The sequence below is a fragment of the Xiphophorus hellerii genome, chromosome 20 (assembly GCF_003331165.1).
Source record: "Xiphophorus hellerii strain 12219 chromosome 20, Xiphophorus_hellerii-4.1, whole genome shotgun sequence".
In the NCBI taxonomy this organism is placed as follows: Eukaryota; Metazoa; Chordata; class Actinopteri; order Cyprinodontiformes; family Poeciliidae; genus Xiphophorus; species Xiphophorus hellerii.
The window spans coordinates 7,941,855-7,957,628 of NC_045691.1; the positions used below are offsets into that span (position 1 = coordinate 7,941,855).

At 37.4% G+C, this 15,774-nt stretch overlaps 1 protein-coding gene across 4 annotated transcripts in view; it reads left to right on the forward strand.

The window, feature by feature from the left end:
- ephb2b (eph receptor B2b) overlaps positions 1 to 15,774 on the forward strand; it is a 122,721-nt gene that overhangs the window by 82,264 nt on the left and 24,683 nt on the right. For all 4 annotated transcript variants that reach the window (XM_032549471.1, XM_032549473.1, XM_032549472.1 and 1 more), the window contains exons 5-6: positions 4,943 to 5,098; positions 7,852 to 8,187. In XM_032549471.1, coding sequence (XP_032405362.1) covers positions 4,943 to 5,098; positions 7,852 to 8,187 — 492 coding nt within the window. The remainder of the gene's footprint in view (positions 1 to 4,942; positions 5,099 to 7,851; positions 8,188 to 15,774) is intronic.

Sequence of the window (15,774 nt, forward strand, 5' to 3'; positions counted from 1 at the left end):
AATCCTGCCAGCATGATGATCAAACAGCTCAACAGCAGCAGTCTGGGCAGGCGGGTAGGTAGGGAATTAAAGCTCCGGATCCGATTTTTAATCACAGCTCTCCCTGTCTCCGCTGCTCTGCATCTGACACCAACCAACTGTGCAACTCTTTAAATCTGTCATCCGAGTATAAAATGGAAATTCCCCAAATTTTTCCCTAAAATAATGACCATGGTAAAGCACAGAGGAATGCCAAGACATATAATATTGTCCTCTTGAAGTGGATCACTTGGTTTTCACAAAAGTTTGTTTTGTTTTCTACATCGGTTCAAGTCTCTTTTTACCACATGAATAAGAGTTATCAAACTGTAATGTTTGTAAAAGTAAATGCATCTAATCCTATGTGTGCTTCTCAGTGCTGAGTCATTTGTTTTAGTTGGACTGAAAGTTCAACCTGTCTTTTTCTCCAAGGTAAACATACTGTAAGCTACAATACTCATATATTACAATAGATGTCCCCAGATGTCTTTTTGAGTGAAAGAGGTGATGTTGATTGGTTTATTTAATTCAACTGAATTAAATGTGTTTTACATATGGCCAATTAACAGCACGTTATCTTAAGGCACGTTACAAAAAAAGGCAATTTCAACCAATTATATTGACAGATTCAAAGTCAGTTTTATTCATTTCATTTCTGTTTTATTTTTATTTAAGGACACAGACTACATAGAGTCACTGACTTGCAGCATTTACTCTTCCTGGGCAAACATGTGTCAGCTAGATTGACTCTTGCGATGTGTTGCTGACTTTGTAGCAACGCCTCATACTGACAATGCATAACATCATAAGCTGTGTAATGCATTAACTAAGTTTTATTGAGAATAGAAGAAATATACAAAAATACCCAAGTCATTAAATTACTGTTGTCTTATGGAGGAATTGTATCTATCTGAAAAAATAAAACCGAACAGTCCCAGAAAATGTAATGTCTTAAGAGAATATTTCTTCATATAATTTTTAACACAAACTTTTATAGCCTTAAGTGAACAAACAATAATGTCTGTTGGTTTAGGATCTCAGTGGGAAAATTTAAATTATGGACTAGTGTGTCATCCATCAGGAACCACAGAAATGCAACCACTGTCGTGGCCTGGCATCATGCGGCGGCTCTGCATGTGCAAGTCAGTTATTTTCATTCAGTCTCCTCTACAGCCAGATTTGAATGTTATTGCTCGTCTTGTTTTGCATAGTCTGCATGCTGGTACCACACATTAATTTAATACAGACACAGTAATTCACATAATTCTTTGGATGAAAAATTTCCCAACCTCTTCCATCTTATGTCTTTGTTTTCATTTACACTCCCGCCTCAACTCCCTCTTTATGCTGTTTCCTATGGTGTTGATCTGTGGAGCCCCACACTCTCGTGGACCTCACTGGTCTGATCCCAGTTCCCCACATAGCTGTTGCCTGGGCCTCATTAATGGACCCCATTGACTGGCAGTGTGAAAGTCCAGGCCTCATGTTTCTCTCAGTCCCCCAAACCTTTTCCCCCATCAATCATAGAAGAAGAAAAACATGTCAACACTAACACTTTGTGAAATTTGAATTTTATTTTGAGTAACTTTTTGCTGTTGACACTGCTATTTAACTAAGATTGTTAGATGTGCCCTTTTAGATAAAGTTTGGATAACTAGATGCAATCATACGCTAGAAAATTAGGTTAGCTGCTCTACAGCCACACTGCCTCAGTTTATTTACTGTTGGATGATAATTTAAAAATTCTTTGAATCAGCTTATGCATGTGATTACTATAACTGTGTTAATTATAACACAATTTATGCCTTATAAATAAGGCAAAAGTCCAAATAAAATCCTTTACTGTCACAGTTTAGGCTTATGTTAATTAATATGATTGCTCACACAGTAGGTTGGGTATTTCCCATGATTTTAAATATTGGCTATGAAATTTGCATTTTATTCTGGGGTAAGACTGTGACTCTGTGGGTAGAGTAGTTGTCTTGTAATGGGAGGGTTGTAGGTTCAACAAATGGCTTTTCGAAGAGATTAGAATATTAAAATAAATTCTGACGTTTTAGTAACAAAAGACTGAAGAAATTGGGCTGGTGTAAAAACTTTATAATTATACTTTCTAATTATTTTAAACTTATGGCTGTAATTTTCTTACACAGAGGTAAAAAAACTATCCATATGAGATTCCTCTTTCAGAACTTGACATGTTTCTCTTTTATGAGCTTTGTAGTATTTTAATAGCTTAGCTATGACTTAAATATTTTTTTCTTTGATTCTTCGACTTTAAGAGCCAGGATTACTCAGAAAAACTGAGGGACCACAGCGCCAGATGGCCAGGCCCAACTGTGTCAGTGTTGTAATATTTAACTTTTGAGCTCCCCGTTAAGTATCCACACCCTGCATGTTCAAACACCTCCATCGATAGGTTTACTGTTTTCTTTACTATAACCATTACATATCAAGTTTGCCAAACTGTGTCTTAGAGTCCCGCCTGAATCCTTACTTGCTGTCAATCTTTGTTCTTCACAGACATTCTTCAGTAGCAATGTATGGATTCACTCATTATTCATTATTTCATTATGCATGTTCCTAATGTGCAAACTTCTTTCTCATTCAAGCAATGAAGCATTTTATAAAATAAAAAACAGCATCTCAGTTAACGGCACTGTTTTGATAACTGTTTTCATCTTTCATGCTTATACATTTATCATTTTAAACATAGTATTCTGGCTGATATATTTTGTTTTACAAACTGGTACTTTTATGTGTTTGTTACAGAAACCTCAAGATTGATTCGCCATAACCTCTCCTACATGAAAACTGCAGCTGGTGTTTTCATGCTCCAGATATTATGTCTGACATGTAATTGCATTTACAGTAAGAGAATGAAAAAATTAGCCATTTTCTTTAATTTGCTAAATATAGAAATTTTGTTCCAGAACATTTTCTGTTATAGTTGTTATAGTGTTTAAGTTGTTCAAGAAGCAATAAGAGGATGTAAATAAATATTACCTTGAAAATTTTATATTAAAATTATATATTAGTATATAGTTGTAACATATACGAATTGACAAACAGTATATAAGAACACCTTCTAGTCTCCTTTTATCTAGCTGCATAAAATATTCCACTTTTTATAAAGCTGCCAAAGAAAACGAAACTGTATTTCAAAATACCTGAAGGGGTTTTAACTTCAGATAAGCACAATGTCCCATGTGTAATTTTTTTCAGGTTGCTGTACTTCCAACACCTCGGTCTTAGTACCTCTATATTTCATTTTCCATCAGTGGAGCAGGTGGAAGCTAGATTACCTGAAGCAAATCCATAGATTTCTTTTTGGCTCGAGTTACAAGAAAAGCTCTTGACATGGTGCAGGTGCAAATGTCAGTTTTTTATTACTTTTTTAAACCAGTAAAGGATAAACATATTTCACCAAAAACATTTTTTTTTTTTTACCACCAATATTATCACAACAGCAACTGAATCTTATGGCAACACACAAACAAAACCACCTATGTAGAAGAGATGACTCATCCACCCATATAATTACAGTATTTAATGCTGTACGTGGTGTATGTTTTGATTACCCTGCCTGTGCCTGTGTGGGAACAGAATGCTTCGGATATTTCTCAGACAACCACAGCACCGGGAATAATTCAAAGCAAACTTACATGTTTTAATGTTTATGTGTCTACAAAGAGTCAACTCGCAGCATTGATACTAAGCTTTGGATCATTTACCATTTAGAAGACCCATTTGATCCGAAGCTTTAAAGTTCAAGGCTGATGTGGTGAGAGATTTTCGTCAATATTTCCATATAGTCATTCTTACTTCATGATATATGGAAGCGCATCAGTTGCTCCTGCAGCTAACTCTAACAACATTATACTGCCACCGCCATACTTCACGGATTGGAATTTTGTTTAGTTTCATCAGACACGACATGTCTTCAAAAATTGACGTCTTTTTCCCAGAATGCATGTGGTGTAGTAATTGTGTTGACGTGTGGATTATGCCATTACTGTCTTTGACTGCTGCTGTTCACCAAAATTCCCTATGTGGGCCAATAAAGAAATGAATGGCATTTGCAAATTGCAATATGGCTTTTTTGTTGCTTTTGGAGTAATGGCTTTTTCCTCTGAGTGGCCTTTTAGTGCTGTCTGTACATGACTTGGTTCATTGTGGATAATGACACTGTCTTACCAGCTTTAGCCAGCTTTTTCACAAGCTCTTTGGCTTTTGTTCAGGGTTTGATGTTAACGTTACAAGCCAAAACATGTTCATCTGTGGAACGCAGAACCTGTCTCTTTCCTGAGCAGCATAACGGCTGGACATTCCTTTGTTGTGTTTGTATATAATTGTTTGAAAAGTTGAGTGCAACACCTTCAGACATCTGGTAATTGAATCTAATGATGAACAAGACATTCAGGGGTCCAGAATTCGCCTTTTGATATTCTGCTTGATTTATTTAGATTTTCTCTTGATGTCACACAAGCAGCATGTTTGAGATCTGTCTTAAAATGCATCCACGGGTCTGCAACCAATTAAATAAAATGTTGTAAATTGGTGTTAATCAAAGGCTTACAAACCCATGACATCATGATCTGGGATTTCCCAGATGCTCTTAATTTCTTGTACATTCAAAAAAGAAATAAAAAAAAAATCCTCAAAAAAGTGTCCACATTGCTTTAGCATTTAGCCTTTAGCCTTTAGTCTTTATAAATTTTATGTTTTTGTTAGTCATTTCAGCTAACATAAACATATAAAGTTTAGTTTTAATGTCAGTTTTAATATTGTTATAGAGTGTATGTAAACATTAGTTTTTCACTGTACAGTATTTACCCTGGCATTTACATCAGTAGTCTATTTCTGTGAAAAAAATTGATTTATTAAGAATGACAAAATTTTTTGTTTTGTCCTCTGTCTTCAGCCTGTCCATCAGGATTTTTCAAGCCTACTCAAGGCGATGAGTCCTGTATGCAGTGTCCCATCAACAGCCGTACCACAAGTGAGGGGGCCATCAACTGCATTTGTCGCAATGGATACTATCGTACTGACTCCGATCCTCTGCAGATGCCATGCACAAGTATGTATGGGTTTCCATTTTCATTATAGTTTTTCAACATTCAAGTCATCTCCACAAACTATCCAGACATGAGCAGTTATTCTTTAGTTTCAGATATGAAGTCTTTGACACGTACATTTCTCACCCGCAAGTAGACGTTTTTGAGATCAGAGGGTGATAGTCATCTGCACAGCTTTGAACAGAGAAACCCTGTCAGAGCTGCCCCTCGCACAAACATAATGCTGACATGCTCAAAGTGTGGCTGTCCACAGATCTGACCTGGCAGACAAGGCTCGGCTGCCCTCCCTCAACATCACACAGTCCCTACTCCAAACCAGACTGGAGGTTAGTGGGCCAGGGCACGTAGCTTTGTGAAGGGTCAGTCTCAGAGAATGAGCCGGGGTGAAGCCTTCCCTTGTGATGCCAATGAAGCCGTTTGAATCAGAATTAGAATTTGAGACTAACGGTGATATGGGAGAAGAAAAAGGCAGATGGATGGATAGAGTGAAGCAACACTGAGGTAGGGGGGGTTAAGGATGAAGGACAGACAGCCATAAAAGAAGAAGCCAGGAATTTTATCCGGAAAGAAAAGGGGTGTGGAGGGAAGGAGAATTAGTGCTCTAGGGGAGAGTTAGGAAAAATAAGCACCTTTCAGTGTTTCAGTTGTGTTTTTTCCCTTAAACTCCCTCTTAGCCTGTTGAAAAGGGAGAGAAGGGAAAAGATTTGATGGTCTCCAACAAAGGAGATTTGCATAAGCCTGGGTCTGGGAGTTGAGCAGCTGTTGTGAATGAGAAAGCAGCAGCGTCACGTCACCCGTATTAAGCGCAGCAGGGCCTGGTTTGATTAAAGCAAGAAAACAGGCCCATCAGAGAGGCCCGCCAGCTAATGGGAGGGATATTAGTCCTCCTCCCTCAGAAGGAGATGCCAAAGAGGAGTTGTGTTTCAGAGAGACTCCAAGAAGAGCACTCCAATGGGCTTTCTTCCAGTGCAAGAGATCTGTTAATTGCAGCCAATTAAAAAAGGTTAAATAAAAAGTGATCGATTCAGATTTAGGATGTTGTGGGCGGAGTGGAACTGTTTATCTTGTTAGTCCTGGAGGACATGTCTACTATAATTAGGTGCACATGGCCTTAAAAGATAAACAGTTTTCACTGTTTGTTTGTTTCCCCTGCCACTCAACACGCAGCAACATGTGGAAAGTTTCCGCCCTGCTAAGAATCTCTCAAGAGAAAAGTGTAGGTCTTTCTTAGCGTCTATGCTGTTCTCCATTTTAAAAAATGTTAAAAAGAGATGTTAGGAAAGCACTTGACAAAGTGGAGATCAACTTTGAAAACGAGAGTGTAAATGGGCATCTCAAGGGAAAAGGCACTGCAAGCCTGGAATGCAGTCAACTCTAAGAGGCTATACAGAGAAGCTGGTGAAATTTCTCTCCTCCTGTTAGGGGTTTGTCTAGGAAGAGATAGCAGTTATGCCCTTCACACTGTCAAGGGCAGAACACATCTCCAGATTTTCCAAATGTTGCACTGATGTGAGCTACAATCATTTTTTTTCTATATCAGTTTTTCATGACTTTCACTAAAGTCCTAGTCAGACCCCCCTGCCTTTCAACAAAGTTTTGTTGAAAGACAGAGGAAAGACAGCTTTGCCTTCCATCTGAACTACATGAAAATTTTCTTAAAGAGGGAATTTGAAAAGCTGAATAAAGTTGTTTTCATTGATCATGATTTGGGTTTGATAATGGCAAATTGGAACTGAACATATGTGCTCAGAAAGTTTCATTTTTAGTGTATTTTATTAGCTAAATGGGAACAATAACCGGCCAACCTGAGCCACTATAAAAGATTTAGATGAACATCCAGCGTTTGGGTACATATTTGGGTAAGAGGGTCCAATTAAGCATCATGATTTTGCTCATTTGCCTTTAAATAATATTACAAAGGCAATTACAATGAAATAAAAGTGCATGCTATACCGTGTCTTGAAAATCATTCATACACTGTTTCTCACATTTTTACATTTACTTACTTGGATGTATTTTATTGGGAATTAATGTGGTACAACAACACAGTCATGCATAATTGTGAAGTTGGAGGAAAATTATATCTGGTGCACAAGTGTTTTACAAATAAATATTGGGAAAAATATGTTCATTTACTCCATATACTCTGATACCCTCAAATAAAAATGGTCTTCAGAAATCATTGATTTTGTGTTGGTAGAAAAATGAAAACTACACATCACATTGAACACACTAACCCTACGGTGAAATGTAGAAGTTGCACTGTTAAGCGCTTGAGTTTTTCTTCATTAGGTACAGTGACAGTGGTTATAGTTTGAGATAGATGGATGGAATCAAATATATGGAGGAATATCCAAGGAGAAAATGAAAGAATTACATAGTCAAAGTTCAGACGTAATTCCGACTAAGAATCTGTGGTCTGACTGGAAAGTTGCTTTTCACAGATACTTTCCATCCAGTTTGTCTGGTGAAGATGGCTAGAAGATTGTTAGCTGTTATTGCGGCAAAAGGCGGTTCTGCTAAGTACTATCCCAGTGGATCTGAATACAAATGCATGCAACACTTTTCAGTTTCCAACTATGCACTAGTTTATGGTATGTCACATAAAACTCCATAAAATGCATGGCAGAACCTCAAAATTCAAGAACTATTGTAAACATTTGCACAACATGTTGATCAAAATACTTTCCTAATTCATCTGTCCATTCATTTACCTAACTAAATGTTGAGACTATAAATCTTTCTTGTTTTCTAGCTGTCCCCTCAGCTCCACAGGCTGTGATCTCATGTGTGAATGAAACCTCTGTGATGCTGGAGTGGATGCCACCTCGAGATTCTGGAGGTCGTGAGGATGTAGTCTACAACATCATCTGCAAGAGCTGTGGCGGAGGCCGCGGAGGGTGCACTCGGTGTGGGGACAATGTTCAGTTTTTACCCCGTCAGCTTGGCCTGACAAAAAGTCAGGTGTACATTAGTGACCTGTTGGCCCACACGCAGTATACGTTTGAGGTGCAGGCTGTCAACGGAGTGTCAGATCAGAGCCCCTACTCTCCTCAGTACGCCTCAGTCAACATTACCACTAACCAGGCTGGTAAGTAGGTCCATCTGTCTTCTTCAGCGCTTTGCCTTCGCCATGTGGTTTTCTCCTCTTTTCTTCCCCACTCCTGTAACTCTTTCATTGCTTATACCCTGCACAATTTTCATCACACATATTTCTCCACATGTACATAATGTGTTATACAAAAGCCCCCTAGAAGTCTGCTTCTTTTCTCTTTTCTATGGTGATGTATGCAGATTAAGAGCTATAAAATGGGAAACAGAGCACTGCTAATGATGTGACAGACAGAATGTGATGGCCTGCTGATCTTTAATGTGTGACCTCATCACTACGTACTTTAGACCAGGGAGCTAAGTGCTAGCCAGCAGCTGTCTACTCTCTTGATACTGTTAAATAACTACAACACTTGACTGAAGAGTTAGACTTAAAAATATCTCTGTTAGTAGTGATGTGATCTCTTGCAGGAGTAATGTACTGGCCAGGGCAGTTTGGCTTTTGGCTTTGTCTTTAGTATGCATTTCAATATCAAAATACATTACTAAAGCATTGACTGTTTTGCATCAACAGTGCCCTAACTGACACCTAGCCACTGGTTAACAAATATTGTTGTACAATGGCTATGAAGACTGATGGAAAGTGTGCTAAAAAATGTTTCCCGTAGTATTGCAACACTGCACTGTTGATACAAAGCAGGTTGGTTCCATGTTTTCAAGTTTAAACTGCATTGTTATTTGGATGTTTTCAGCTTCTGCGGCCATTCTGTGTAAGAAAGAAAGAAATGCTTGTGACTGATAGTCCCTGGAGATCAGCAAATAGATTTAGCTAGTCATCTTCACACTTCTTAATGCTTTGAATTGCTGTCATTCCATTGACTGAAATGGCAGCAATTCAGTGCAGTGCTATGTGTGAGCAAGTACTTAATCAGGTGTACATAATAAAGTGGCTGGTAAGTATATATGCATATAACTGGTCTACTGTCTGTCCATAGGCATTTTGAGTGGGCTGATTTTACTGAATTTGCAGTTTGTCCAGGGCTATTTGTATGCAGCTGAGGGGAGTGCATAGAAAGATGAAGACTGGATAAAAAGATAGGGTGGTCATCACTAAAGATAAATTATCTGAATTATTGTGAACTGGTTTTATTTAGGTTTATTAGGTTTTGATTAACCCCATCCACATATAATCAAAAGCCAGCACAGAATCAGTCTAACAATAAATGAACAATTACTTGAAGAAAGTCATTTACATAGGAAATTTTTACACTTAAATTGACACATTGTTCTAGAATTCAATGTTTATTGGGGGCTGGTTGTTTAAAAATGCCATAACGCACTCAGTCACAATGCTACAGCTCGAATAGAACCTTTTATTCACGCACTGACCTTCTTTTTTTTTTGTCTGTTTTGATTTGAGTCACTGGTGTGGTGGGTTAATGAGGGCCTGTGAGTGCAGTTAAGCGTTGTAATGAGGCCCCATGCCCCACTCCAACTCACTGGGCCACAATAAGTCTGCCACCCCAACCCTTGGCTTCTCTGCTGCTCCTGCTGAGGGGACCTGGTGGAAATTGGGGGGCTCTGCGCCCTCTCCACTGAAGTGCCCGTCACTCCGTATTAGACAGCAATAGTTCCCGTCAGAGCGAGCTGTGAAAAGAACTCAACTCTTGCTTGCCCCCACTCAGTGTTCCCACCTCCCCCATCACCCTGTACCCTGCTAACTCTTAGGACACAGGATTGCGGTTTTGCGATGCAAAATGCTACAGCACTGGGGTCATCGGGACCAGGAGCCAATAATTGCTTCTGGGTTGTGAGGTTTGGAGGTTACATAAACATCATGTCATCCTTAATTACCTCAGGCAATTCTGTTCTATTTCTCTGTCTAAGACAAACAAAAACAAAATAGTCTCAAAATTCTAGACATTCTTATAAATATAAGTATGTTACAATCTTGTTACTTATGACCATGAGCTTGTCACAACAACATACAAACCTGGTAATGTGGGTGAGCGAATTAAAAATGTCTCAGTTATGGATTGAGCAGTTCTCTGCTAAGCAATAACTTTTTGGTGTATAGGAAAAGGGAAACTTACTACTTGCATCCAATCAAACACACTCCACTCCTTTACCTTCAGGCTCAACCGACCTCTGTGGGTGGTTGGTGTCAGTGCCTCTGTAATGAAGGACATGATTTCTTCTGAAAATATAGTGCTTAATTACACACTGTAATGTCACACAAAGCAAATTCTTGCCCTGAAGGTGTTTAAATGCATTTTATAAGCATATGAGTAATTTGGTAAAACTTGCATCTTGTACTTAGCAGACTCTTGAACTGTGTACCTAGCTATTTCTTAAAATATGACTCACAGTTTGTTTATCCATGTTGGCATTGCTATAAACTGCTGCTCTGTTTGTGACGATAAACTAGCTTACGGTGTCTTACGAAGTTCAAAGCTTCATGTTTTTTGTCATGGACTGTGGTGTCTGTCTTTTGAGGTATCAGTGTGAAGTTAAATGTGCTTGACAGGTGAGTGCAGTGATTTAACACTTGTCTCTCATAAAACATTTCTAGCAGTATGAGGAATGCATACATTATATGACACTACACACAAGGAAGAAGAGCTAATTGTTTTGTTCCAGGGATTTATTACATATAGTCTTAGAACTGACATACTTTAAGATAGTTTTGGAACACTTGCATTTATAATTTCGTAATATTTCCACTTGTGGTGGAACTCAAATATTTTTTTTTATTTGAGGCAATTTCAGGGTCTGTATTTAATCGCAGCTAATCACATTGTAATTAAAAACTGTACTTAGCAACATTTGCAACATTTTAAATTCAAAAACCCATTTTTGCTGCTAAATGATTGAATAAATACGTATGTGGGCTGAACAATCAAATATATTTATTACATTAATCTGTTATTTAGGTTATGCAACCACAAGACTAGTGCAAAGTGATTTTATATTCATTTGGCTTTCAAGAGTTTCAGGAACACCTTCTCATTCATGTAATTTCTTTGAAAAAATACTTGTGTAGAAATGTGGTCACTGACATTATCATTGAGAACATGATACTGTAGGCTTTAATAGCTTTGGCAATAGACCAACTCTTTTTTGCACAACTTACATACAACAATAGTCTTTTAAAATGTCCATTAGATATTTTTTTAAGCAAAACCAAAACCCCAATGGGTCAAGAAAAGGAGTTTTGTTGTCCATCCCATTGTTTATAAGATTTATGGGCATATCAGAAACACTTGGAAGTTTGAAGCCAGAAAGTTTATATGTTAAAAAAAGAGCAAATAACTTTGTTAATTCTTTTAATGCTTTAAAATCTATGTAATTAATGAAACAAAATGAACAGTTTTGGCCATAATCGCCACTAAAATAAGAGTATTTGGTATCATGTTTGTGCATCAGAGAGCAGTGCTCTGTTTTAAGTCAATACTCTGCCGATTTAATTCTAATTATATCTAGTATAATTTTTTAATAAATTCTCCCAGGATTTCAGTTTAACTGAGGAAGGTCATTGCTTTAAACAATGCTCATCTTAGTAGGCAGACAGATTATTTGATGTTGTTTAGACCAAATTCTGACTCTACAATTTGAAGTAAATACTTATTGGAACAAACAATGTTTATCCCCCTTTGTTCTTATTTTGGTGAGCTTGTGAAAATTGTGAGCTCAGTTTCCTGTTCATAGCTGACAGGAGTATGAAGCTTAGTATACTACCTTGATCTTCTGTTGCTGCTTATTTAAGGTTCAATGTGTTGTGCATTCAAAGGCAGTATTGCTCATACTGCGGTTCCAATGAATTATCTGAGCTGCTGTTGCCTTCCTATCATCTCACCTGTCTGCCCTTTTTCTGCTAGCCTCTGACACCAAAAATACATTTTCATCCACACAATTACCACTTTGTTTATTTTCTTCTTCCTTGTAAAGATGTCATAAATCCACTCACGAATCTGGACAGGATTAAAATGACTCACTTTATAGCTATGGTAATATGAGAAACTGAGAAAATGGTAGCCTTTTCCTTTAAGAATAGGATCACATTTCTCCCAACTCATTGTGCCTACTTTTATTTGTATTGCAAGTGCAATCGAAACCTGATATCTACATTCACTGGCATCTATTTTGTGAACTTAATCAGATCCTCCGCCAGTAAAACCCCAACAAAACATGATACTGCCATCCTCTCCTTCACAGTTGGAATGGTTTTTAAGCTTCCCGTTTTTCTTCAAATTTAACAATGGTAGTAAAGGCCAAACACTTTAAGTGTATTTTCATCAGACCATCTTGGATAATTTATGTTTTTTTTCCTAAGTGCATTTACAAATGGTTTTCTTTCCTTTTTTGTTACTGCTGGAGTCATGGCTTCTTTCTGACCCATGTCAATACAGCATTCTACTGGATAATGTCTCTTTGCAGTTTCATCTTAACATCTTCAGAAGACCTTCTGAAAAGTTCTATGATTAACACATTTCACTAAAAAAATTAATAAAATAAAGCTCCTGAGAATGTTCAGAATGGTAGCTGAATATTTATATATTATTTGTGTAGAATTGTTTCAACACATGAATGTGAAACCTTCAGTCATCTAGAAACTGTTATATGTTTTTTTAATCTATAAGAAGTTTGCAAAGTCCTGACATGATAATATGAACTTCCCCAAATTAAATAAAGGCAAATATTGCCTCTCTCAATATTCTGGCATTTAGCAAGTACAAATATTTGTTGTCATCTAAACTGACCCAAGATTTAGTCTACATGTATTACAGACATTAAGAAAGAGAGGATCTGTCTTTTTATATGGTGTATCTAAACCTGGTTCCAACTTTGTATTCTGGAAACTGTTTCATTGTTCTTCTCTTATACCTTCTTTTTGCTTTTCTGTAGAAAACATATTTCAGCCTGGGGAATTACTTGACCTATTATCAGGTCAGACTTGCACTATTTTATTGATATTCCAGGGAGCTTTAACCTCTTAAAGAAATCATCCTCTTGCTTGATAAGGTGAAGTTTCATAGATCAGCCAATGTTGTTAATTTTTTAAACATCCCAGTATTGGTCCCACAAGTAAAACTGGGCCAATAATAATAACTGATGCTTATTTCCATCTTGCTCCTGTTTGGATATGTGTTTTAGTAGGGGGAAGCGAGGGGGCTGACCATGTGGTAGTTGTTTGGGAATCTGTCAGTGATAGTGATGCAGTGCAGGATTATGGGATGAAGTAGACAAGCCATATCAATGCTGCAGTATTTTCACTGTGTCAAAAGAATACAGCATTATCTAATATAGGTAAATATTGTTTATTAACTATTACTGTAATGATAATATCGGACCTCTATCGGTCTAAATTTTCTTTTGGGTGCATTCCAATTACTTTTTTGCTTCCCTTTCTGTTCTCACAGCTTAACACATATGTCTGATTAGTCAATTTAGGGAAGCAATCAAGAGCACGTTGCATATTTGAATTATTCTAAATGTTCCAGAAACATGGAATTGCATGGTTCTAGGTCAGATCTTCCATGCATGTAAGTGGTGTTAGCAGTTGTCAACATTCATAGCTCTGCCTACACACAACATGGGTGGAAATTGTCTTCATGGGCATATGTAATTTAATGTGTGATTTTACTAAAGAAGTGAGTATGCTATAAATGGCAAGGCTTACACCTAAGATTGTGAAGACACGTTGATGGCCAAGGCAATGAATCATTTTCTTTCTGTCTGTAGACTTGCTATATCATCAATTTCAGGACTCTGAATAGAGATCATCCACTACCTGAGGGCAACATATATATAATAAGGTCTGAGTGAATTCAGCCTTGCTCAACAGATAAATTTAATCTTTGCACATGCAGTCTTGCTCTTTGTTGTGATTTTGTATATTAAATTTCAGAAGACCTATTTGTTTAGACATTTCATTAACTCAAGGTGAGCTGCTGTTTAAAATTATTAAGCACAGAATCTGAATTGGTTTCTTATCAGACTAGCTGGCTGATTGTGGATCCTCACATTATCCTGAGGACGGGGGGTGTAATCAGGTTCAGCTTTTTCATATGGTCTAGGGAAGATTTATGAGTTAATTATGCTTCAAATTGCTCAGGTTCACTGTAACCAGGCTACCAGGGACTTTGCTGCTTCAGTGGAGCACTGGTGTAAAGCCAGGTGGAGCTGCCAAAATAGCTACTAGCAAGCCAAATGTGACCACTATTTTTTTGACTTGTAGTTCACGATACCAGCTGAAAAATAAAAAATGTATTTCTTTTTCACAGCTCTAAAATCAAGGCACAATATATTTGTATAATATTATCTAATAAAAATCTGCAAAATATAACTTTGCAAACCTTATGTATAGTATTGACAATCAAGAAATCTGTATCTGGCATAATACATCTTTTGTACCCTCATAACACTAGGTATAATAAACATAGCAATGGCACAAGATGAATTTTGTTTGTTTGTCTTTAGAGTAATCAAGATTATGAAGTTAGACTGGCCTTGTTATAAACTAATCCAAGAAAATGGTTAGCAAGGTTGAGCTGAAAATATCTGAAAGTGTCAAAGCTGTTGACTAAATGATAAAGAGACTGACTGAGAGTCAGGTGAGGATTGCCAACATACATTGTTCAGTACGACTGTGACAGAAGGTGATGAGAAGGGCACATATGGTGAGTGCCAGTGTAGGTCAGCCCTGCAGACAGACAGGAGGCCTCAGCAGGCACCTGGAGCTCAGCACTGACAGAACCTTTAGAGTAAAGCTGCTTTGGTATCCAGCCAGTCAAACACACATGCACAGAATTTATGATGATACCGAGCAGCCTGCATACAAAGAAATATTACAGCTGACAAACATTAAGATATGTTTAGAAACTAAATATGTTGTAACCGGTGTGCGGGGTTGACAAAGAGATTCTTTAGATTTCTTTTTATAGTTTGTTCAAGGAATCTGAATTTAAGTAGGACTTCCTGGAAGATAATTAGACCACAAAACGTCAAAATTAGTTATCTAATTACTGTTATTTATAAATCATTTAGTGAGCTTTTTTTCCCTTTCAGTGAGTACATTACACAGAGATTTGCTGGTTTGTACATATACAACAGAGAGGAGTAGAAAATGCACATTGTTTGGTTATTAATTAAGGTTGAAAGGCCATGATCTTTCAGCTTAGTGTGCAGTAAAAGGGAGTAAATACAAATGCACAATTAATTATCATTAAGTGCTTTAACCGCATCCTGAGATTTCTAAACAACTGAATTTACTTTAATGTAGTCATTTGTTTACTTGCTATATCCAAGAGTGGTTCAAAGAGTGCTGCTTTTAATTTATTAACTTTTCTGTAAAATTTATAGAGTTACTTTCATCAATTAAGCAAATGAATCTGTGATAAGCTCAATGACAGCCCTCCCTCTCTTAGTTCTCCTCATGGACTGCTCGTCTTTCTCACCCCTTTAAGTTTGCCAAGCGCATTAGAATTTCCATTGACATTTCTTTGAAGATTGATGCAAAACACCGTTGTTATTGTCTCAGAAACAGTCTTGGAAACAGTCTTTTCATCTGAACATAAGCTCCCACCCCCACTAACTCTGTACTAATGCAACTCTTTTTTCAATGCGT